This window comes from Carassius auratus, chromosome 26 (genome assembly GCF_003368295.1).
Source record: "Carassius auratus strain Wakin chromosome 26, ASM336829v1, whole genome shotgun sequence".
NCBI lineage: Eukaryota > Metazoa > Chordata > Actinopteri > Cypriniformes > Cyprinidae > Carassius > Carassius auratus.
The window spans coordinates 4,146,829-4,173,041 of NC_039268.1; the positions used below are offsets into that span (position 1 = coordinate 4,146,829).

Genomic DNA, 26,213 nt, shown 5'->3' on the forward strand with positions numbered 1-26,213 from the left:
TGTCTTTAATAATAACAATAAAGTATTGCATGTTACCGAAGTTTTGTGTGTTATAATGATTTTATAGTTTTTTTTTCTTTTTCTGTAAAACTATTAGTTCTTTTGTAATAAGTTAAATACAAATATGTTGCAGAAGGCAGCTTTTATTTTAATATAATTTCACTTTTTCAGGTTTCATAATGATTTTATTGTTCATAATTACTTCATTGTTATAAAAAGTTCTAAACTCGACCATGGTTATATAAGCTACATGATCAAACCTCCCTGCTCTTCTTTGGTACACACACGCTCACACACTCTCCTCATTCCTCACTACCACAGTCACGAGTGAAATAGCCAGTATCAATCACAGAGACTGTTCTGCTAGATCGCTGTCCAGCAGACTTCAGACACTTACAGCAGCTGCGATCTGAGAGCATTTGCGTGCATGTGATCTCTTTTGATTTGTTTTGGATATATCGGAGATGTGTGTAATTAGGGTTCAGGTTACACTGTGGCTAACCCCTGAGCACTTTGCTTCAGTTGTGGTATAAAGCAGAAGCTGGCGACAGACATACGAGATCGAGATCACACAAAGTCACAACTCTGTCTCCTTTAATGACAGGCAAAAATTTAAGTGAATCTATAGTGTTTGTCATCCAAGTGAGTGTCCAAAAAGTTCTTAATGTGAATAATCTCAAGCTCTCAAATTGATTCAAACTCCACCCTGTGACTCATTCTGTGACTTAATGAAATGGTTCAGTCATTGCTGCAGCATGAATTAAGTCTTCAGTTCAAATGTGTCTGATTACTTCAAAGATGTCTGAGGAAATATATCAGTACATAATCCAGCATTCACGGTGGTCCCTCTGGACCAGGTCTGGAAAAGGGTCTGTGAGAAGCAGATATGTCCAGGTTGCAGAACCTGGTCAGAATCATAAATCAGTGGTCTCCTCCCGGGCCGCCATTCCAGAATCCTCCAAGATGGCTGCCGTGACTCCGATATCTGACTTACAGTCATGCCGTGATTTTAAACAACAGGGTTGTGTTGGATGATGCCCCACTGTGTTTTTTTTTCTCCTGATCTGCTGATCTGCCTGTGTTAGGTCAGGACATGTCTGGCACGAGTAAAGACTGGATTTATGAAGACTGTAATGCACTCCATTGCGTATGGGCCGAAGGCTGGGGAAACGTCTGCTAAAATGGTTACTAACAGACAGACGCTCAGTTGTGGGCTCCAGAGAGCCATTCATGTATTATTTCTACTTGTCCAAATTAATGTTCTGTCAGATCATCAGCATGAAGACTCACTTTCTCAGCAACAAACTGTCCCTGCAAACCCCACACTCAAACACAAAACCGCACACACCCTCTTCTCCACAAACACACACTGTCACAAAGACGTCACTTCATCTGGCTTGAGAGGAGCTGTGTCTGTGTGTGTAGGCTGCGTGTGTATTACTTGGAAATTAGCAATGACTGATCATAAATACATATTTCGGTAACATGATTTTTTTTAATGTGGATCATATGTAAACTAAAATGTGCCAAAAGCACCCTTGCTTTTGATTATGGGATTGGTTACGGTGACAATTTTGCAGTAGTATTAGTTAGGTGTAGACAGTGTTCAAATTGAGGGTATTATTCAAATTAAATTTTTTTTTTTGTAGTAAATAAAGAAACAACTAAAAACCTCAAAGCTCAGTTGATTTAAGCTGCAATCAGACTAGAAAGGCTAGGGCTTCTGTCTTTAATAATAAAAAATAGATCACAGATAAGACAAAAGAAACAATTAAAATGAGATGAACAAAAAATCTAAAATTTAAATTTGTGATGTTCAGGTCCTCTACTGGTCCCACCACTGCATTGTACAGTTCAGCTTTAAACAAATCTGCAATTTGTACGCAGTGGTATGTAAAATTAGCATGAGCTTGTGTTTCCAGACTCCTGTGTGTGAGGATGAATGGACGTCAATAGAGTAAAGCGTGCCTGTGGCTTTATCTGAACACAAATAATCCAAATAAACACAATTAGCCTATTATGATTTAGATCAATTATAAATAATAAATAAATTATAAAAGAATAGAATTTCTGTTTTAAGCTTTTAAAATAACAGCATTTATTTAAAATAGAAATGCGTATGTTTACTTTCAATTTTGCTCAATTTATTGCGTCTTTGGTGAATACAAGTTTTAATTTCTTTAAAAGCCTAAACTTTTTAATGGCAGAGTACAACGATCGCTTGCTGATTTATCTCTGCTCCTAATACTAAATATTAGTACAGAAATGTCCAAAATAGTTCCAGGAACAGCGTTCTGTAAAATGACGCAGGCTGATCCTGCATTATGTCATATTAGTTGAATAGTAAGTGTGTTAAAGAGCAGAGCCCCCCTCTTCTCTGTCACTGCAGACTCTGCTGTTTATTGAAAGCAAATGGAACCTGGACACAACGAGGAAACTAATCAAGCTCTGAGCGGCAGAGAGCAGAGGAGCGCGTAACAGAGCCGGACGGTTAAATGGGATGCAGGTGTGGGTATGTGTGTGCAGGACAGAGAGAGAGAGAGGGGCAGACGCAGAGCTCTGTGAATTTTCCCAGGCCCTGAGGAAAGAGAAAGTGATGGAGCAGGAACGGCGGAAAGAGAGCTGGCCGATTTTCGAAGCTCTGCCCGCCAATGACAAATGTGTCTTCTAATGCCGCAGGCCATACTGCTCTCTTGCTCGCTCTCATACACACATGCAAGTTGAGTGGCATTTCGTAGCCCTGCAGATCAAAGGACAGATCTGGACCCTTCGGGTTCAGAAGCCAAAAGAAAGAGAGATGGAGAGAGGAAAGGAGGAGGCCCGTAGGCAGATCATGCCAGCATTTAATCACACTCCAGACAGCTGACATGATAAAACACAGAGTCTGAGAAAATAAATGGAAAGAGAGTAAGAAAAAGGGGGAGCTGCCCAACCCTTTACCCTTGCTTACTATTCCCAAATAACTATACAGAGGAGAGATTATGCTCATGTTTACCTTGATGTTGTCTTCCACCTCCATATGTCCCAACAGTTTTCCATTGATGCTGAACACACAGAAGCGGCCCTTGTCATAATAAATGACACAGTGACCCTCGGTGGAGGACAGAACCAAACGCGGTCGCACACAGCCGTCTGGACCCTCCAGAGTCCTCAACAGGTCTCCGTTCATCGAGTGGACAAGACATGGACCCTCTGTTGTCAAACACATACGGACACATGAGGGTCACATCAGACAGAATTACATTGTGCTGCTGCACTTACTTGTTCATGTGTTAACTGTGACGTAAGATTGTCTGTTGATTCTAACATTTTCATATTTCTTCAGCCTCTGACATATTTATTATTTCCAGGCCAAAAAACATCTTATCCAGGACGCCATGTTTAGGGTAAGATATCTCAAGAATTATGATTGCTAGTCTCATAGGAATTGGTAAATACACTTTTTTTTCTTTTTCTTTAAAATAGGTCAAATAGTTATGGGCCTACTAAGTGCCCAAGTATTTTCACAAATGGCCCCAAAACTCTAGATAAGTGTTAATTACACTAATAAAAACATCCAAGACTTTAATTAAACTGATTAGATCTTAAATAACTCTTTAAGATAATGCTGACTATGTAGGAGAGTTTTGTAAAGGTAAATTTATATGTGTACTGTTTCCATGCAAAAAGACTAAATTAAATATTAAAAAATACAAATGCATGAGTGTGTCTTTACCTCTGCAGCCACTGATGACCAGTCCCAGCTCTGCACACACACTTGCACACGTGACTTCACAATCATGACCCGTCAGAATCGCCCGGGGAGTCACAAATTCAGCTGGAGACACACACACACAGAGCTGATGATCAAAGACAGTAAATACAACAGAAACAAGAACAAGATAATAATCACAATCACAACATTACACCACAAGTGACATAACAACTGCATCTGCGTACTTAACACTGCTGTCAATTTCAGTGTTTAAATTCGTTTTTTTTTTATTGTTTTGTACTCTGTGATAATTTAATTAGAGTGTGTAATCACTGCAATCAGACACTCGCAACTGTTAAAGTGTGTGTGTACACTTCTGCCATCCATGTGTCCTTCTGTAATCAGTCTACTGAGCTCTGCGAGTATTCGTGTGTGTGCTTTCTGTCCATATCACTCAGACAAACACAACTGTCTCTCTCAGAGTGAGAACCGTTTAGGTAATGTCAAAAATAACAGTTAACAAACCAATGAATTCTCTTTCTATCCAGACACAAAGTCGTCACACACATTTAATTGTCTTAATCCAGCTGGCCTCTCTCTGTCTCTTTCTCAGACACACACACACACACCCTCTCTCTCTCAGCGTAGATGTATAGGTTTCATTAGGTGGCAAACTTCCTAAATGTCTCAGCTTTGAGTTATACCCTACAACTCTGGGGATTAAAGCCTGATGTCGGATTGTGCCCTGAAAAGATCAATAAAACTGATATATTGGTGTATCGTTTAACCTCCCCGTCATCGGCCACCATTTGGTTCGAATTAGGACAACATCTGATTACAATCTAATACCTATATACTGTATACTATTTATCTGTACTGAAAATGCACACTAGAGAGTATCATTTACCCATAGGAGAAACAGGGAACGATAATGAATGCGTAAACACAAGACAATTCTAGATGAAAATGCAGTAAGATTTGTAACTGAAAAGGTATCAGACTGAATTAGCTTAAAAAATCAGGGTTCACGAAAATGCTGTGCATTTTTTGGCCACTCGATGGCAGTGTGGTCAACAGAATCAATCCAACAATTCTCCTCTGCTCACAGCCTAGACTGTGTTTGAAATCATACTGTAACTTCATTCGTGCCTGAAATGAACAACTGTGTCAAAATGAAAGAAATAAAAAAGTACACAAGTACCATCATGTATAATAACATAAATTCACATTAAAATGTCTGGAATTATCACTATTTAGTAACCAGACAGAGAGTACATACGATTTCAACTCTAAAAGTAATTTTGACATTTTCAGTGTATGCTGCAGAATCATGAACCATGTTTGACTTGTGAAATTATATATATATATATATATATATATATATATATATATATATATATATATATAAAACATCAGAATTGGTTAACAAAATCATGATAATTAATGTGTTTTGGACAAGTTATGGGGGGTTTGAACTGATTCCTGCAAAGTTTCCTGATTATCTTGATATGACTTAAAAAAAAAAAAAAAAAAAAAGAAAATCCTTGAACTTTCATCTGATAATATTACTGAATAACATGGCCCTGTACATGTGATACAAGAGACATTCAGAGATTCGGTTTGATTTCACTTTAGATGAAGGTTTGGCTCTTAGGTTCTTTAACGCCACTGATGTCAACCATCAACCTAGACTCATATTTCTCTTTAGATGCTCATTACCCAAATCACAATTAGTCATAAATCCTGCCCCATTTGCAGAAGAGCACTTAACAGCATGTAGAGCACCCAAAAACTCAAAATTAGCAAAAGGGATGTGTGTGTTTGTGCGAGTATGTGTGTGTAGAGTGCTTTGATCAGCGCCGCAGCCATATGGTTAGTGTGTACAGGGGAAGCCCGTGGCATTTTTCACTTTTATTGAGTGTTCTCTGGCTCTCTCAGATAGATGGGACTGAACTCTCCTGAGCCGGAGACCTCCGAGTCACATTTACTGTCTCCCTCTGTGGCCCTCTGGCCTCTACTTTCACTCACTCACACACACACACACACACACACACGCAGGCCGATTCCATTTATGGTGTGATACTATCCTGAAACTCAATCGTCTGAGCAGAGACCTGCTGTGGTCAGATGAAACTAGATGTAGCTTCTGAAAGTGAGCTGTAAATCATTACACCAGCCTTGACAGACACACACTGGAATGCGTGTGTATGAACAATGTGCTTTTAACACTGTTGCACTGCACTGATATCATCACCTGCATGAAAGCTTTTCCTATGTGTGTTTGCTAAGAGCTGGTTGGGGATTTGGACGCCGAACATTACCCTGATTTTGACCTCTCTATGTGAGAACCATGAGGCTCTTCTGAGAAAATGAAAATGATGAAACTATTTGTTCAGACATATTATGGAGCTTTCATTAAAAGTAAATTAACATGACATTTGAGGAACACAAAAGGAGAAAGGAGTTACTTAGCAGAGTGCCCAAGTTGCTCTTTTCCATTTTTGGATGAATGTACATCTGTATGTGGTTTAACATTTACGACTTACTTCCAGGGTTCTCTCCGATGCTGCTGTGCTTGCCGTTCCAGTACCAGAGCAGTAGTGTGGCGTCTCTGGAGCCGGACAGAACGTAACAGTCTCCACCAATGTATGACTCTGAGCGGGCCAGACAGGTCACCACATCAAGATGGCCAAACACAATCTGTGTCAGTTTACCTGTAAACACACACCACACAGGAATGAAACCACTTACTGCAGAGTGTGAGGCAGTAGGGGTGTGTACAATGCACAATATATTTATAATATATTTATAATGATTCAAAGTCGATTGAAGGTCTGATTCTGGAGCGTATCTTCATGGGGTCAGCAGTCTGCAGTGTAGGGCTTAAGTGAATGACTCTACTGAGATGATGCTGTCTGAGTCGTTTACATACACCAGATGAGCTCACACACTCCTTCTTCTCGCACTTTAAATATTTGCTTTTGGAGTGCTGCACGTGCATGCTGAAGTCTGTGTATGCATATGAAAAACAGCAATCGTTATCTGTCTGGCTGTCTGTCTATACTCTATTACTACAGTACCCTGTCTGTTGGTCTATAGTGAAAACCTACCTTACCTGTCTGTCTATCACTCTACCTCTCTAATTACCTACCTTTCTGTCTGTCGGTCTATATTGAGTCTTACCTACCATCATGTCTGTTTGTCTATCGATCTACCTACTGCCTGTCTGTGTGCGTCTGTCTATTGGTCGGTCAATCCTGTCTGTCTATCTATCTGCTTACCTAGCTAACTACCTATAGTATCTGACTGTGTTTCTGCCTGCGTGTCTATGGTCTTGTTCAGACTGCAAAAATACGACTTTCTGCAAATCCAGACATTATCCAGATGGGTTTGTGAAAATCTGGACAGCAAAAAAACAAAACAAAAAAAAACACACATGAAATCAGATTTCTTTCAAATCAGAAAAACACACATGAAAGTGGTTTGAAATGCGATTCCAACTAGATATTTACGGTTGCTCACTCAACACGACAACTATAACTATAGCCAAAATCAATAATGGAAATGACAAAAGACACCACACGCCGCACTGCACAGTGAAGCTGGCCATGTCTACAGCACAAAACATCATACCAGTCTCCTCCGTCACTGAGTTTTTCCTGTGTGACGGGTGAGCTCTTCACCATGACTCGACAGGCGCTTATTTAGAGAGTGAGGTGAAGCACCTCCAATCTTCCTGCACATGTTTTAAAAGCTACACCTTGGTACACCTACAACATTACCAAACCAACCCATACAGATAGACTGGTTACATCTGGACACATAAATAGTATTTGATAACTTGCAATTAATAGTGCACTCAGTCTGCATGAAAAGATCTAATTTGAGAAAAATCTGATTTGTCTGAAAATAGCGTTCTTTACAAAGCCTATCTAGTCTAGCTTTCAAGATGAAAACCCCTTTGCTTTGTGTGTGTATATCTCAGAGCTTGGGAGCTTTTTGTGTGGTGTGATTATATTGAAATTCAAGTTCCGCTTGCGTGACTTGCGTTCTGAGCCTCATCCTCCTGCGAGATGGAGTCATGGTCCATCCGTGAGATGAGAAAGCTATCTGAGCCCTGGGGCGATGGAGCTGTAATGCAGTCTGCAGGCTCATTTGTGACTTTTGACCCTTTCCTTTGTGCACTGTGGTGGAGGCGATGTCTCCGTAGACACTGAGGTGGTTGGAGGGGTCGTTGCGGTTACCTGTATCAGTGGAGTAGATGCGGAAGCTCTTGTCCCAGAATCCACACAGCAGGATGAAGCGGTTGTCAGCCGTGATGACAAAACACTGAGCATTTACCTGGATGCTCTGATCTAACAGATCTGAGATCTGCCTTCTGTGGATGCCCACATTATTGGCTGAAAACAGAGAGAGAGTCACTTGTTACAAAAGCACTAACAACTTCTTGGTTAGAAAATAATTGGGTAAAGTGAAGAAAACATTAAAAAAAATAAAGCAGTGATTAGGGAGGGAGATACATTAGGAAAGACATTCACAGAGCGATGTGGAGACATTAACAGAGGGAGTTAGATGGTGAAAAAAAGAGGCTTGACCCTAAAGGTCTACTCCAATGTCTTGTAAGTGAATTCCTGACAACCTCCTAAGAGATTACAAAGATGTTTAACTATTAGAGTGAGAAAATACGACATTTGTCAGGAATACTGTGCAGGAGCACATGATTTGTGAAAGAATACATAAAACAGCAGAAGACAGAACAGTAAAGGAAAGACTAAAATAATGATAAAAAAAATTATGTGACCAAAATGTCATAAATTACAAGTTTTTTTTTTTTCTTTTTTAAACACATTAAGACAGAAAAAGTCCGAGAGAGATTGAAGAGTCAGGTGTGTGAGGCCCAGACACATTCATGACACACACCAGCGCTGCGTCTGTGCTGGAGCAAGTGGACAGATTATCAACAGCAGAGTCATGGAGAATTTACTGTGTTTAAATGTGTGAGCTGTGTGGAATGCAGTCCGTCTAAATACATACATGACATTCTGGAGCAGGAGGGAAAGAAAATGAGCCATGAACGATGTCTCTCCCCACACAGAGAGACAGAGAAGAGTGGGATTTGTTATTTGTATTAAATCTTTTAAAAGTAAAAAGTAAAATAAATAAATTAATAATAATAATCCAGCTTTAGTAAGACATTTTCTATGCAGCTCTGCTAGTTTAATATATTTTGTATCACTCTGTGGTCTTTGCTTCTCGAGCAATGCAATAATTTAAACTTAAATCAATATTTCATGCACATTTTTTTATTTGGCAGATAAAAATGCAAGCAAGTCCCCAAAGTCATGTTCCAACACAGAATGGAAAACCTTACCAGAATGTTCTATTATTGCCGGTAGTCTCAAAATGAAATGCAAAATACATCTGAACATTTATTTATTTTTTTGGTGTCCATATGCATTTGGTCATATATTATATTATATTATATTATATTATATTATATTATATTATATTATATTATATTATATTATATTATATTATATTATATTATATTATATTATATTAATTATATTATTGTTTCAGACTCTTCACAAAAATGGTATATAAAAAGAATTCCTTAATAATTTTGGATTACTGAAGGCTTGAATTCATATTAAATTAATTAGTGGAGGACAGAGGTGGAGGTGTTGAGAGAGCACAGGTAAGAAAGAGGACACACACAGGAAAGAGTAAGGATCAGGACGGCGACCATGAAGTGACAAACAGATACACTGGGTATGATATATGATACTGTATAATAATATGAGCAGCAAGGAGAGCTGAGATATACGATGAACAGGAGGAAAGACAGAACTTCAGAAAGGCTTCAGCCATATGTTATCACATATCTTCCCTCTCCCTTCCCTTTATCCTCATTTTCTTTCTAATCAACAGGTCGGAGGGATGAGAGGAGGACATATTGTCCTGACAGCGTGTGCCACGCGGCTTCAATCAGACATTATTACACCATTCATATTCATTCCGTCTGACAGGACAGAGAGACAGAGAAAGAGAGAGAGAGAGAGAGAGAGCGAGAGCGCTGATGATGTACAGGCTAAGCCACAGCTCATTGCTTTCCAATTTGCATGCAAATGCTGATCTGAAGCTGAATGGCGGCTGGGTGAAAAACAGCACTCATCTCCTCCCAAGGGCCGGGCCCTCGCAACTCACAACAGCCAATCACAAATCACTCTACTGACGATTGACAAGCCACAGACCTATCAAAGGGTCAATCTCAACTGGTAACTGGTACTGCTGGTCCTGCACAGAAGAGCTTTGATGACCTGAGAGAAACAGAGAGGACAGATGAAAAATAGATTTAATACTGTTTACCATCAGGATGCTTATTTATAGAGGTCAGTCCACAGGCATTTACTACAGCAGACAAAGGACAATAATAACAAACCACAGAACACTGCTTTTCTGTACAATAAATAAATAACAAAAAATATTTTATTATTGGCTGAACACAACTATGCCATTAGGAGGGCTAATGAAGAACAACCTAATGGAAAACACTTTAAATTAATTTATTATTTATTTATTTTAAATGGTATGTCTTGAGTAGGGCTGGTCGATTTGTCCAAAAAAAAAACCCCCCAAAAAACAAAAAAGAAATTAATGATATTTCTTTTTCATATTAATCGGTACTATTAATTATCACGATAAATGTCAAATCTTTATTTCTTTCCAAAATCCAAAGTGAAAGTTGTAGAAATCCGACCATTAGTTTTCCTTAACAAAATAAATATATTAATTTCTTGGTTTCTGCATGCATTGTTTCAAATGCCATCTTTAAAAGGCCTCTCAGACATGCATGTGTAGCTCCTATCTTTTTGAATGGGGAAACATCTAATTCTCCAAAACTGTTCGCCATGCTTATGATTACATTTCATATTTGAAACCACCAATGAAATCATACAACTGTATCATAAATGTTGTTTATTTTGAGTTAAAAAAAGCATATTTTTCAGGCTAGCCCTGCCAGTGCACATGCGCAGTCCTAAATGTACGTCTCAAACCGCTTACTATTTCTGTGACATCAAAATCAGAGACAAAAAAAAAAAAACATAGATTTTCATAGAAATCATTTAAAATTTTTATTTTTGGTAGTTATCAGCATTTGTTTGTTTCTGAAAACTTTCATTTAAAACTTATTATTCCCAGAACATATCCTAAACATCAATTAAAACCATCAAATTTCAAGAGATAAGGCACTTTTTCAATTAGATTGATCTTTCATAAAGAACAAATAAATAAAGAAGAAGAGGCTGATAAATGGAGGTGGACAGGAAGCTGAATGCACGGCAGAGGAAGTGTCACATTTGATCCAGTTCAGGCTGAGACGCCAGTGTCTATGATGCTGATGATTATACACAACCAGGGTTTAGAGGATTCAAGCTACTGAAGTTTGCAGTTTAGAATTTAGTGTGGAATTGAACATCATCCTGCATTGCTTTGGCCTATTGGTGGATAATTTGTATAATTTCATTTGCATATTTTCATGTGATCTGCTTATGATGACAGGTTAAAACTGGGATTTTTTAAAGTTAAAAATGGCATGTCTCTGTTTTAAACACATACGGATTCATACGAATTCATCACCTCATAAAATAGTTACATTTTCTTATGAGACTGGGTTGAGTATGAGTAACCTGGTTATTAAGGAACTAGTATCAATGTTGGAACAGATTCAATAGACTAATTCACACTCCTTATCCATCACCAAACATATAGCTGTCTGATTGTTCTTGCTCACCAGTGAGGCCGTGCCACTTGTTGACAGCGAAGAGGCGGTTGGCGGTGACTGTGATGATCGCTGGGTTGGTTAGGCCTGACTGTGTGTTGGCGGCCACGTGTGTGACAGGTGAGTTGGACGGGAACTTGAGTACCATGATGACGTCCTGCTGCATCTGCTCTGTGAACATCAGTGGGGTCTGCAGAAGGAGATACTGTTGAGTCCATGACCGCCATCATCAGCAGGGAGCGAGGAAGGGCAGAGGCAAAAAGAGAGCGATGGTCGGAGAGAGAATGAGAACAGTTGGAAGAGAAGCAGGAAGACGGGAAATTAGGCAGCGAAAGACAGAACGGTGTAAAAGAGCCTAAAAAATGAGATTGAGGTCAGATGTTATTAAGACATAGCAATATCATAACTGGATTGGACGGAACTGTTTTTTTTTTTAAATTATTATTCTGAAATATATGCATTTTATCAGATGGAACACAATAATAAGATCAGCAAAATCAGCATCAGAGCATCAGCTCAAAAACTGTACAAATGCTCTCATTTATTTTTATTTTTTTATTGCTGTTCTGTTGACATTTCAAATTATCTCATGTCTTGGCAACATGATTTTAAAGGTTGTGAATGTAATTGGAATAGTTTTTCTGAATATTGTTAATGAAAATGTTACTTAACGGGAATAAAGTAGAATCAGAATCATTTAATTCCTTCTGATTTCCTTATCGTGACTATCGTTATTTATAAACAAATAAGTTAAATATATAGAAATTATGTTTAAAATAAATGTATCATGAATCATGAATAGATCAAATGTGTTGCCGAAGTAATTTAAAGCTGGAGAAAGAGGGGAGAGGAGGGGAGGAAGCGATAGAGAGAGAGAGAGAAAGAGAGAGAGAGAGATCAAAGCAGCTAAACACTTTCATTTCACAAAATTCAACGATATATTTGACATTTCTGGACCTCTGATAATTCCAGTAATGTTTTTGCTAGGCTACGTTGCACACTGAGTTACACTTCCTGTGTAATGAGTACAAGATAAACAGAAGAAAAACAGTCTGAGAAGGCCTAAAGTTGCAAAATACCATAGCAGATTTCAAATGAATCTGAGCTTTCCCCTAGGCTGCCACAGTATATTCCAACCTCCATTAGTAAAATTATAATCTGCTTTCTCCTGCATTCCACTCTATAAGTCAGGAGATGACGAGAAGCTTAAAAGGTATATGCACATACACAGCTGTTTGATTACTTGGCAGCAAAGTCATCCAACCATCAAGTTGACTTCCTCAGTGAGGCAGGGCTGTGTTTTTCGAGATCAGAGATCTGCTCTGTCACTCTCAATGAGCCATCTGACTGGCTGTTGCTTCATATGTTGCTGATGTTTCAATACAGCACAGTTTAATCACTTCACATTAAGAAAGTTTTTTTTAAAACAAATATTCTAAACTGATATAGTTTAAAATGGAAGTGTATGTGTATATGCTTATTATAAATAAGCTCGTACTGTATATCTTCGTATAGTATGGCACGATAAAACTGTGCTCTAATCCAGTCTAACTGTTGTCTTATGTCGGTGATGTCTAATCCTGACATGTGTGTGTGATTTTTAGACACAGTATGGAGACACGGGGCTAATTGGTGCGCCTGCAGTAAATTAGACAGACAGCTAGCACCTCTTAAATAGTGTTCAGCCTGTGAGTGCCATTAAACAGAGGATCTACTCTCATTAACCTACTGGAGACATGGAAGAGAGAGAGAAAAAGCAAGCATAGACAGAGAGAGAAAGAGAGATGAAAGGATTACAGAGAGAATGGCACTGTATATTCCAGATAAAGGATTGCATGAAGATTATGTTGATTCAAAAGAAAAATAGTCTTGTCTTGTCATACCGTCTAATTCTAAAATGTTGCTTTTGTTGTCTAATAAAATAGTGGTACAGTGGGGATTGGGATTTTTGGAGCAAGAATATAATTGGATTTTAATTGAAGGTATGTCATGATAGCAACACTATGGGCCAGACTTACAAACAGCTTGAGCCAGCGCAAACCATCTTTAGGCGTTAAAATAGTGCTGTCAGGATTTACTACATATGTGCAGTGAAGAATTAGCGCTGAAAAGGCATGGACAGTTATTTTTGCGCCTGACCTTATTGAATATGTACGTGTAGGAGTTTCCATTTCAGATGCAAAATTTATAGGAGGAGAGTATTAAAATGAATCACGCAACTCAATTTATTTGTACCTGTCAAATACTGGTATTTGCTCCATTACTAAACATCCTAAAAAAAGCATGTCTTAAAGCAGTTGGTAATTTGCATTGCTCTTGGTAGATTGCGCTGGTCATTATGGAAATGATCTGGCTGGGTCTGTGCTCTTTAATGTGCGAATTGTCAGTAAATCAACACAGAATTTTCCCCTCCCATCGGCACTTTTATGTAATTGCGCTCTAACGCTAATTTGCCCTGTTTAGTAAATGTGAGCCTAAGAATTCAAAATGATTTGTTCTATCTATTGATCTATTTTTTGGTTTTATTGTTACAAGTAGTAGTGTAGAGATGACAAGAAGCAAAGTGTTAGAGAAGGGTGGAGGGGCGGGAATGGGAAAGATCCTTGAGCCGGGATTCAAACTTTGGACGCCTGTAGCACAATTGCGCTATATGTCGGCACGCTGCCCACAAGGCTTACCAGTGCCAACTTAACCTGTAGGCTTTAATGAAAAGCAAAGATGTCTAAAATTTACATCTAATTCATTGGATTATTGAATAATACCAACCCCATTAATTACTATAAGTATTCTATTTAAGATATAATAAAACTAATAACGACATGCCATTTGGGGCCTTCTGTGCCAATGGGGGGCAACTTACCCCAAAGGTCTAATTTCATCTTTTCACTTCAAAATAAAAACTATAATATCTAAATCTAAGTACATGAAACAAAAACTCACACACTCTCCTCTAGACTGTGTGCTTGGGATTTTGTAATTATGATGATGTTGTGTATTCAAAGGCTGTTCAAATTATTTAGTGCCACTGTTACTAAGGTCAAAATCCAGTTCTGAGCCTATAAGTATATCTGCATGTGGACATTTACAGGAGAATATGTGAGTTTGTTTCCACACAGGCAGGCAGGGGTTGTCATCGCCACAGAAACACACAGCTAATGGGGGTTTCAAGGCTGTCACCCACAGTCTCTAAGTTTCTAGACTAAAGACCTCATCACCTCGGAGCTCTACGCTTAACCACAAGATTTTTCCCACTTCTAGGACGCAGGGGCTCACTGAGAAAGGACAGGAGAGAGGAGTGGGGACGTAAAGCATAAAATAGTGAACAAATTGTTTTAAGCAGAGAGCTATCAAACTTGTTTTCCACCAAAAATGGATCCACCAAAACCTCCCTCAGACCTAGCATGCGTTTCCACCAACATGAAAGCTGAATGGTTTGAATTTCTGCCAAACAACTTTATTTTATTTTAGATCAACAGGAAAAATGAATGAGCAATGCAGCATAAAGAAATAAAGAACTTATGAAGTGTGGCATTGGCACAATGGATGATTATAATGGGCACAATTCAGTTTTATGCAATCTAGCACAATTTTTGGTGTGGACAATGACATTGCAGTGCCCTCCTGTATCAAATTTAGTTTAGTATTTCCTGGTTCAATACCAGTATGTGTCACTAAGCCATAATGTGAAGCCATTTTTGTTTTTTAAACCCAGTAACCCTTTTTCTATGGTGGAAATGCACGTAATGCTTATCCATTTGACACTGGATCCTGCATATAGAGTAACTTAAGAGAAAAGGAGAAAGAGAGGGGGAAAAAACTCCCTGCACATTGATTTTCATTGTTCCCTATACTTGTACCCAACTTATTTAATTATGAAAACTGATACAAATAAAGATTCACAGATGATTATCATCACATAACAATACACTGGCATGATGTGCAGTTTAACAGTTTTACTGACATGTTGATAAATTTGTGAATGTCTGCATGGTAAGGACGATAATTAGACAGTGAAAGTGTTTTGTGTGTGTGTGTGTGTGTGTGTGTGTGTGTGTTTGTGTGTTACTCACCACCTGCATGGCAGAACTGCGTGGAGGGTGGGGCTCAATTAGCAGCTGGCAGGGTGTCTGTCCAAAACTTCTGATTTGAGACTCTACAGCCTGAGAAAGACAGAGAGTCAGGGTTATGGTGGCACTAATGAAGAGAAATAGGACTATAAACATCACCTTGAGACAGTGGTAACTTGCACTGGACAATATCAGCTAATACAGCCACAAAGTAAAGTGTGTGTGTGTGTGTGTGTGTGTGTGTGTGTGTGTGTGTGTGTGTGTGTGTGTGTAGAAAAAAAGAAAGAAAGAAGAAAAGAAAAGTGGAGGAAATAATCATAATAATCACAATAATGGGCTACATAGGAAATGAATTTCTCTGCATTTATGTGTGTAAGAGTGCATTAAAGCAGAGAAAAGAGTGTGTGCATTGAAGAAAGACTAGAGAGAGGTTCCATGAACACTTTTAAGTGATGATCCAACAAATCTCTCAATCTGAGTTTTCGTCAGATTTAAATTGATTCACAGAAATTTGCCTCTGTTTTAAATCTGAGATGTTATTAAACAAGTAAGGCTCATGAAACCACAAATAAAGCCAATAATTAAATAGATAAAAAGTGCATTAAAAATGCAGTGCCTAATTTTCTACTGACACCAAAACCATTGTTAATTTATCATGAATATTTGATCTCCTGGCTCTACTGCAGTGGTTCTGTGATGCCGAAGGTCCAGCACCTTCACTGCTGATACTTCGACTATTCTTGTTTGTATGTGTTCCTTCACTGGCATTTTCCACATTTTGATTTCTCCTTTAATGACAAATTTGTCCATTCTGATGCTCAATTTTACCAAAATAATGGCTGCTGATGAGTATTTGAATTGAATTCTGTCAAGTGCTTAAGAGTGTTAATTGCATAACATTAATTACGTGAGTACAGGTCGACTCAATAATATATGAAACACAAAATTATTTTACATAAAAACATTTCGGCTCATATTTGTTGAGTACATTTTTTAATTAATGTAAAAACTACAATGAATTGTAAAACTGAAAGTTATTTAAAAAAAAATTGTGTTCAGCATGGTGGGCCACAATTGAATTCATGACGGGCCGTGGGTTGAGAACCACTGCCCTACTGCATCAGTGTATCAAGTATCACTCTGTCGCACTCTGTGGTCAAGTTCAGTTGTGTGTGATGCATGTCAGATTTGATGGGATTTTCATGAATCAATAGAGAAACTGTCATAATCTCACGCTAAAGAGAGAGAGAGAGAGATAGAGAGAGAGAGAGGTATGCCAGAAATGTCCCAGCTCTCGGCTGACTGCTCTTGCTCTAACTGTACTCATGAAAGTATCAGGAAGTCAGGAGGCTTTCCATGTCCCTCTCATTGTATTTCTTCTCTCTTCCACCTCTCTTTTTCCACTCCGCTCAGACTGCACTTCTTTACATCAATCCTTTCCGTCTGTTTCTAACTCTTATGCTGCTCTTCATCTCTCTTTCTTCATCCCACTCTCCTGCTTTGATCTGGTTCGGCCCACTCTGCTGGTAACAATAGACTCCCCCACACAAACTCTTCTTTATATAGTGTAAATCCACTAGTGATCTCATTAGAGGCATTGATGGAACACAGATGACAGAACTACTGTGTCTGGAAATACCATTCTAAAGAAGCAGGGTTCAGAAGAGGCCACGCAAGGGAAGACACCTCGTTTCAATTATATGATTGGTTGATTTCTACTCAAAAGCAATGGAACTGTTCTGTGTGGCATCAATTCTTCATTTCTTGACCGAGTCTTTAGTGTTTGGAAAAAACACATTGCATTACCTATTCAGTAGATGTTTCAGTCTTTTTCAGTCAGGTCACTATTTGCTATGTAAGCCATTTACTTCAATAGTACAGTAGTTTCACAGAACTTAGCGAGAGTAAATACAATTTTTAATTTAAGGAACAAAAACAAGCAAGTGAGGGATAAATAAGAGCAGTGTTCAGCAACTGGGCAACCTTTGGATTTGTTGATGTGATTATTCATATAATGAGGGTTGGGTCACACAAATTACAGTTTTACTAGTGGCGAATGTAGCAAACATATAAAATGTGCCCAGTGTGATTTTTTTTATAGAAATATAAAAAAATATGGGAGTAATACAGAAAAAAAAAAAATTAAATGAGATGATAGTTGGATAGAATGGTAATATACGGGAGAATCCATGAAAAAACGGGAGGGTTGACAGGTATGGCATTAGGTCATAAAAATACCTGTCGGCAATTCTTTATTGTCAACATTGTTGATAATGTCGACTAATCATTTCAGCCCTACAGTTCACTAATGTGATTCAGCAATGTGGCACAGGATTTGGCATCGCAAACAGGATGAAGGTTGAGCGTGTCACATCGGGACGGTTTGTTTAAGCTAATATGTGGATGAGTCTTGCCCAGGCACCTGACCCATCTTCATTAAATCCTCTCCTGACATTTACTGCCACAGTAGAATGAGGCAGTTCTCAGGTCAGAGCGTCCAGCCAATGAGGAGAGAAGGTTATATGGGTGCTAGGCATGCTAGAGGGGCCAATCTCTTTAGGAGCACTAGTGCGTATCTGATGAGGTCTCTTTACATTCTACACATTTAAATGATGGAAATATCCCGTATGCATGCACACACACACACACACACACACACACACACACACACAGTCATGCTCCATGAGTCACCTGATTTACTCTAACCCTTGACAAGGCAATTTAGTTGTACAACAAGCTGTGACCAAATTTTCTTATTTTGCATAGTGAGGTCCCTATGAACAGTTAGAAGAGGTTTTGGGGGAAGGGTTTCTCTTTAAATATAAGCCTTTTAAAGGTCAGATTCGTATCGGACTTGAGTAAAAGTGGGCTTGATTGGAGGAAAGAACTGTGTGTATGTGTGTGCGCGTTCATTTCATGTGCAAAGGGAACCCTTTGTGCCTGTCATGTTCTTTTTTTGTGGTGGCAGGGCAAAGACAGGAAGTAATCATCGTCTGAGTAAACATGGCCCAGTCTCCTGAGTGACCCTAATCTGCCATGAGACATTCCACACGCCCCATACTCTACACGCACACACACATGTGCACACTGGGTTCTACATACATAGAGATGCAATTATACACACGGCTTGCCATCAGCCCAAAAAAAAAAAAAAAACTCAGCTGCTCAGACTGACAAATTCCAGTCCTACCCAAACCAAGCCTGATACTCGAGATGCATAACTAAAACTAGAACCAGAACCAAGCTGTTGGTTTCCACACAACCCCATCTGAGAAGATCCAGAGCTGCAGCCATCCCTGCTGTTTCCAGACAAACATACATGCTCTTCTAAGAGCCATGCTGCTATACCCTACTCGTTTATTTTTCTAATTTAACTCTACAAACTGGGCTGTGATGTGCAGTCAAGGTCCAAAACTGACTTTTTGTAACACCTACCAACAGTGACTGAACTGAGAAAATGTATTAGCCATAAATGTTTTTTGTTTTTTGGCTAAGAAACAATACTTTGGATTTTTATTTTTCATCATTGGTTATTATGGCAATATTTTTTTTTTTTTTTTTTTTTTGCATAAGTGTCAATTGATACATTTACTATGTTCAGAATTCATGTGAAATTGTCCCATATCAGATTTTTTTTTTTTTTTTTTTGCTCAAACGTGACACATATTTGTTTTTTTCATAACTGTGTGAACATTATAAATCAAATGGAATCTGATCTTCTCAGTTCATTTTTGGAACACTTCCAATATGTATCCCTAAACAAGATACTGTACCGGTCCGGCTTTTTGCAATGTGACCTCAGTCAGAACAGCCCTATCAGAATTCATGACTGCATATTAACATTCGTCATAACTCTGTGCTGACTCCAAAGATTTTTACAGACCGTTAGTTATTTGCTACAAGCAAAACTAGAGGGATCGAATAGTAGATAATCTGACACTTTGCTCTCTTTCCCCTCATCCTTGCCCTCCTAAGATATAACTTACAACAATGAAAATTCATGTCATTCCAATGTCTGACTGATTTCCACAGAACACAAAATGTGAATTTTTACTTTTAATACATTATATACTAGGAATCTTGTAAAAGTAGGTTCATGTGAGACAAACTGCTCTTTTGAATGATATCTCAATGAATCTGATGAGTGATTCGTTCAAGAACTGGACTGTGTGATTTCTCAAGCAACTTCACAAAACAATAATGGGAGCAATAATCTGGAAGCAATTGTAAAAAGACTACTGGAGTGGAAGATTTTCATGGAATAATAACTTAAACTCACCTTTTTCATAACACACAACGGTTTTTTAAATTTCAACTTGTTCATCACACACAGCATTTTTTTTTTTTATTTCACCTGTTAAATTTTTTAGGTTTCACCTAACATTTTGCTGAGTTCCATCTAAGAAAATATTTTTTCAGCAAAAAAAAAAAACTAAAAAACTAAACTAATGCTTGGCGAGTGTTAATTTTGAACGCTGGAAGAGGTGCAGCAGAAACTATGATGTATTCAAGGTACTGTAAGAGAAGAACAAATGTGCAGACCTAAAATATTACATAAAAAATTATGCATACTTGATATTCAAGGACTGTGTGGCTCACCAGTGCTCTACTGATATGCATTCTCTCACATTTTTTCCTCTTATGCCTTAGATCCTTTTTTGCCTTAGAAAATTTCAAGCATGTTTATTATAGTTTGATTGCAGACACGGCCATGAGAATTTATTGATCTCCTAATGGCCTGTGAACGGTGGGGTGGCAGTCAGGCATGAGGAATCCCATTTAACCTCTTCTTATTAAACAGGAAGTGTGCAAGGTAATGGGCTGAACTGGAGAGATGACTGGAGCAGATAGGCAATGAATCTGCATCAGATAGAGAGAGGGATGAAGAAATAGATAGCGGATTAAGGGTCAAAGGGAGAAAGATGGACGGTATGAACGGCTATAGGAATGGCGAAGGATGAACAGATTAAAGACATGAAGCATGCAGTGAAGGAAGGAAAGAGCTAGCTATAAAGGGATAGCAAGAACACCTAGATGGGAAAAAGGTGAGCCAAGCCATTAATCAGCCTCAGTCACTGAGCATGAAGGGCAGGAAGACTGGAAGCACTCCGACACCAGCGACTGTCCCAGTGCACACATTCACGCACACAACTGCTTCACTGGAAGAAAAGAATTGCACTGTGTGACCTCTGCAGAAGACATGTTATAAGAAGCGGAGGTTGAGTAAAATTTGATGTGTGGATATATATGCATACAGTTGATCCCGAGGCACAGCTTGCACATATTATACATATATTGCATATATATTACACTTTCAGTTTTGATCGAACAGATAAGAGCAATACATCAATCGAATCTGTAAAGGTACTTTACTGTACTTTTTTGTTTGTTTACAGACATAATAACAACAAAACTTTGTGCACTTATAAAATAAAGATAACAAACAAGGTGTGCTGTCTGCAGCCTTTGTCTGTGCAGATCTTCATTTAGACACGCGTCATTAAAATGAACTGTAACTCAGTGAATACTCAACGAATAGACATAAGAGATATATCTATGGAAAGCCTGACATGTCTACTTATAAACCAAACAAGTGCCGCCGAAAACAAATATTCTGTGATAAAGTAATCCATATGAAAACAACGCAATGTCCGTTTTTCACGTCTCTCTTCATTATCTTCTAATGCGATGATAACGCCCCTGCGCTGAACGCTCTATTCAGATTCTAATGTTTCAAGCTGAAGCGGGCAGCCTGAATACGCCCATAACAGAAGACAACGCAGCGACACTGTTCTTCAACTGACTTTTATTTTACTGTTTGCTTCGCGATGAGAGGAATAAGACATAATTCACCCCAAAAAGATGTGTAGTTGAGGATTTGAGACCAGAAAAAAAAGAATTAAGCACTTTATTCAGCAAAGATCATAAACACGAGTAAGTCTCTTTTTATTTATTTATATACTTGTACCAGTTTTCACATAACGTGTAAACATTTTACTAGTTAGACTTTTTCCAAACTATAATTCCTGACTAAATGTATAATCAAGTAAAACATTATGAAGTTTCAATAAAAATATACAATACTATACCATTCAAAAGCTTGATGTAAATAATATAAATGTAACAAATAAATGTAACTGTAATAAATGTATCAAACAATGCTGTTCTTTCAATTTATCCCCATAAAAAAAAAAACACTGAAAAAATAAACTGTTTAACTGCTTCCCAAGTGGATATTAAATTATGTTGTGGGATAGTTAAATATATTCTAAATAGACTACAAACATAAAAATATATATACATTTATTTTGTCCTCACATTTTTCTTGTAACTCCTCCCTCACAGTGGCACAGCTGACTGAGAGGCTCATTATGCAGCTCATTGTGCAGGCCTTTGTCTTCTCAGGTGTAAATCACAATGATATTCATGATAGTGGACGCCTACTCACATATGACTTTTACCAACAAAAAGTGTCTTAGAAAATTTAAATCAATATATTGTTTTCTGGAAGTGATTAAACGAGATGATTTTCACATAATTTAGCAAGAAAAATTCTAGGCTACAAGCTCCAGTTCTCAAAAGTCCCGGAAACCAATGTTCTGTATGTTTTTTATGGCCTTATTCAAGTGATTTTACATTTTTAGTTTTTCACTAACCACGCATAACATTTTTTTTTTCTCAAAAACACAATCATGTACATACATGCTGCTCACATATTATTATAGCAAAGTATGTGCTGATTACAGTGAGATTAGATTTTAGCCATTTAGATATTTATAAGAAACTGAAAAGAGCACAAATGTCACATTCACGTTACATATTACATACTCAACCCTCTACATTGCGAGTAAATCACTCACATATGCAACTAAATCTTCACTCTGGGCGACTAAAAGATGTCTAATATTAGCCAATGGCTAATAAATTCACAGATTTTACTGGCCAGTCTGTGAGTTGGAGGCTATCAGAGTAAAAGTTTAGCACAGATATATTTTTACTAGCCAAACACTCTGACTGAGAGCTTCAGAGTTTCACTCTCCATCAGTGATCTGTGATATTTTTCATTTCATCTGAATGGATGCGCAGCGCACCAGTGTTTGTGTATTTGACGTATCGTTAACTCTAGTGTGAAGGCACACACTTCGCCATCGCTTTGTCTCACACACACACGCAGAGAGAGAGAGAGAGAGAAAGAGAGAGCGAATTGACACGACATATGTAAATTATATTCTTTGTTGTATTTTTGGTATAATAAGTATTTTTTCAATTTTTTTTTCCAGAAACACTGAATAACCAAAAAACACCACCTCCAGTCCAGTTAAAATGTTCAGTTAAAATAACTAATATGCATTTAATTATGTTTATCAATTTTAATTCAAATTACTTCTAATTTATTTTTAAATACTAATAAAGTTATATCATTCAATAATACTTGATTATAATATGATAATGCTTGATAGACTGATGTAAAGAATGTACTTTCAGTTATTTAAAAAACTGTGCCATTTTACAAAAAACAAAACCACACATCATATGTCAGTCTGAGGAGTAAACTAAAAAATTGACTAGCCAATGGCGATTTAATTACCAAGGTGTCCGTAGAGGATTGATACTTCACAGCTTTTTGCAGCAGTTTGTTCAACCTTTTACCTATGACATCATACGGTACTAAATTTGATGAATTAAACAGAGGCTATGAGGGACGAAAGTCCAGTGCATTGAATTTTTCACTGTAGTGAACCTGTGTGTTGATCTTATAGCTGATCACATCCGCAGGAAATTTAGGCAAAAATGTTTCACTGCCTGAACGATCAACACCAAAGCCCACAATAGTACACAAACAGCTGAACTTTCATCTCTTGCATCAATGTTTTGATTTGTGTCCTATTTAATATGCCATCTTCTCTGACTAAAGTCTCTATATATCAAGGGCCTGATGCAATCTGGCTCACAGTCCTGTTAGGCTCACATCCAGGACGATAATGTAAGGAAGAACCAAATAACAATGTCTTTAAATGATGGATTACAGACCACCATGCCAGGTTCAGTAACACCAACATCCTACTCGTCCAGGATGATGTAAAGCAGATAGTCTTGAATGGTAAATGTTCTTTAGGCCAGCACTAGATGCTACTGTATGTGTACTGTCCTCTACAGTCGCTTCTGGTGTGAACAGGGCTTCTCTCATTAATTCAAACCTGCAATTCACGACTGAGGCAAAAAAAACTAAAAAAACATTATTCTGGTGAAAGAACGCAGATGTTCGACAACTGTTATCTATAATGAAAATCATTTAGTTACAATGTAATAATAAAAAAATGAACCATTTTTTGAATAAGAACTGGTTCTCGGTTCTCAAAGCTGTTATTTGTGTCTCAGATCAGATCTTTCTCTCAGTACCTGGACATGTTTGATGGACATCTGTAGCTTTCAGTGGGGCAGTTAGTGAGCTAGCTCAGTTTGAACTGGTTTGTGCTTCTGTGTGGCAGATTCCAGAGTGAAAGAGATGAATAATAAATGAGTTTGGGATAGAGAGAGAGAAAGAAGGAAACACCGAAAGAGAGATTCCTATCGAGTCTGTAGTTTGTCTTCATGGTTCACAGTAACAGCTGAACAAATGTTTTGTAAGTGTCTGCTGAAGCTCAAACCTGTTTACAATAGCTCTGTTCCAAAACCTAGTGTGCTGCTTCTCTGCTAACTGAAAACACGGACAGCATCTTATATCTTATCATTTTTTTCTTTTCTTTTACAATATTGAATTAAACATAAGTTCGGGGTTTTATGGAGGTCATTATGCATTCTATGATATAGCCACTTCTGCAAAGGATACACTTGAAATTGCCGTAGAATTTTGCCAAAAAAAGCTAAAAACCATTAAGCCTACTTTTTGGAACAGTCTGTGTGTCATCTTTGTGAAAGAAAACACTACTTGTGTGAAGTTTGAAATAATCTCTGTTTGAAAGAAGTCTCTTACTGCATTCATTTGATCAAAAATACTGTAAAGAATAGAAATAAATAAAAAAAAACATTTGATCTGTTTTCTGTTTTATATTTTAAAATAGCAGGCATGTATTAATTGATCAAAATGAACAATAAAACACGTTTATAATATTATAAAATATTGATATCTTTTATGTTGTTCTTTTGAACTTTCTATTAATAATAATAAAAAAAAACACTGACAAAAGTATCACATTTCACATTAAAATATCGAGCATAAAAGCTATTTGATAACATCGTTAACAACATGAATCATTATTGATAATTGAGTACCAACAATAATTAATAATAACTGAGCACCAAATCAGCATATTACATTGATTTCTGAAGGATCACGTGACACTGAAGACTGGAGTAATGGCTGCTGAAAATGTTACTTTGCCATCACAATTTTAACATTTAAAAATATGTTCAAATAGAAAACAAATAGTATACTTCACAATATTACTGTTTTGAACAAATAAATGCAGTCTCGGTGAGGATAAAATACGTTTTTTTTTTTTAAACATTAAAAGGATCTTAATTATTCCAAACTTTTGACAGGTAATATATGTGTAAAAGAAAGAAACCCACTCACCTCTCGGAGCATGGGGTCCGATATGGAGCTGAGGTTGACTGCTCCTTCATAAGTCAGGTAGTAGAAGACATTGAGAGCTCTGATGGCCTCAGGTCCCTGCTGCTTGTATCCAAATATCAAATCAATCCACTGATGCAGCTGACAGGACACAAACTCACTCTCCAGAGCCTATAAAATACACAAGAGATAAAACCAATGTCATTTAGACTCTGACACAAGACCAAGAGAACGCACCACCCAGAGAAAAGCTTCATCAAGATGTGGGTAAATAAGCTAAATTGAAGGTAGTTAGAGAATTAAACCATGTGGCACGACTGCTGCGTGAATTCACCCCAAGATTACGATAGATTTGTTATTTTCCTTTTTTTTCACATGCCCAACAACTCATAGAGAGCTCCTCGGAGAACGTAACCAAGTAGCATGGGTAACGGGATCTGTCAAAATGTGCTTTCAACAGTCACAAATGACATAATACACACAAATTACAAGCATATGCTTCTAGGACAGAACCGCTGGAGCACAGCAGATCGTCTTACATGAGCAGGATGAGATATCTTTGCTCTTTTGTTTAGTCTCATCTCTACGTGCTGCGGGGCGTCTGAGTGTGTTGTTGTTTTCGAAGCTATGATTGTTCTCTGACTGTCATAACATTGAAACACAAGCTGTTTCTCTCTTCATTAGCCGTCCAAGGAGGGCCTCCGTTTATGACTGCTCATAAAAAACAGCAATTGTGTTAATTTGCTCAAAGCTGTGTGGGCACAAAGGCCTCTAAACGAGCCCAAATGAGTATGAGAAGAGCCTTGATTGTCATTGCTGCCTTGTGTCACATTAATTTCGAGACAAACATTAGGCCCTGCACTTAAACGGCAATTTATATCATTTAAATGCTTACCGGAAGGGTCTTAGCATCACTCATTTAAATGTGAATTCGCTGACAGCTAATTCCGCTTAATTTGCACTCCAAGCTTTCTTAATTAGAACTTTAAATCAGAAGGGCAATGAGAGATGCTGTGAAATGTGGCATTTGCAATATGACAACAGGTCTGACGGCAAAACAGTTCAGTTCTTGTGCCGTGATAACTTTATACGTGA

At 37.9% G+C, this 26,213-nt stretch overlaps 1 protein-coding gene across 3 annotated transcripts in view; it reads right to left on the minus strand.

Moving 5' to 3' along the window:
• The window catches only part of lrba (LPS-responsive vesicle trafficking, beach and anchor containing), a 240,783-nt gene that overhangs the window by 3,459 nt on the left and 211,111 nt on the right, over positions 1-26,213 (minus strand). For 2 of the 3 annotated variants that reach the window (XM_026203763.1, XM_026203762.1), the window contains exons 47-54: positions 25,122-25,289; positions 15,548-15,637; positions 11,490-11,682; positions 9,949-10,014; positions 7,939-8,094; positions 6,241-6,408; positions 3,716-3,817; positions 2,996-3,192 (exon numbers count right to left, since the gene is read on the minus strand). In XM_026203763.1, coding sequence (XP_026059548.1) covers positions 2,996-3,192; positions 3,716-3,817; positions 6,241-6,408; positions 7,939-8,094; positions 9,949-10,014; positions 11,490-11,682; positions 15,548-15,637; positions 25,122-25,289 — 1,140 coding nt within the window. The remainder of the gene's footprint in view (positions 1-2,995; positions 3,193-3,715; positions 3,818-6,240; positions 6,409-7,938; positions 8,095-9,948; positions 10,015-11,489; positions 11,683-15,547; positions 15,638-25,121; positions 25,290-26,213) is intronic. The other variant, XM_026203765.1, reaches the window with a different exon arrangement.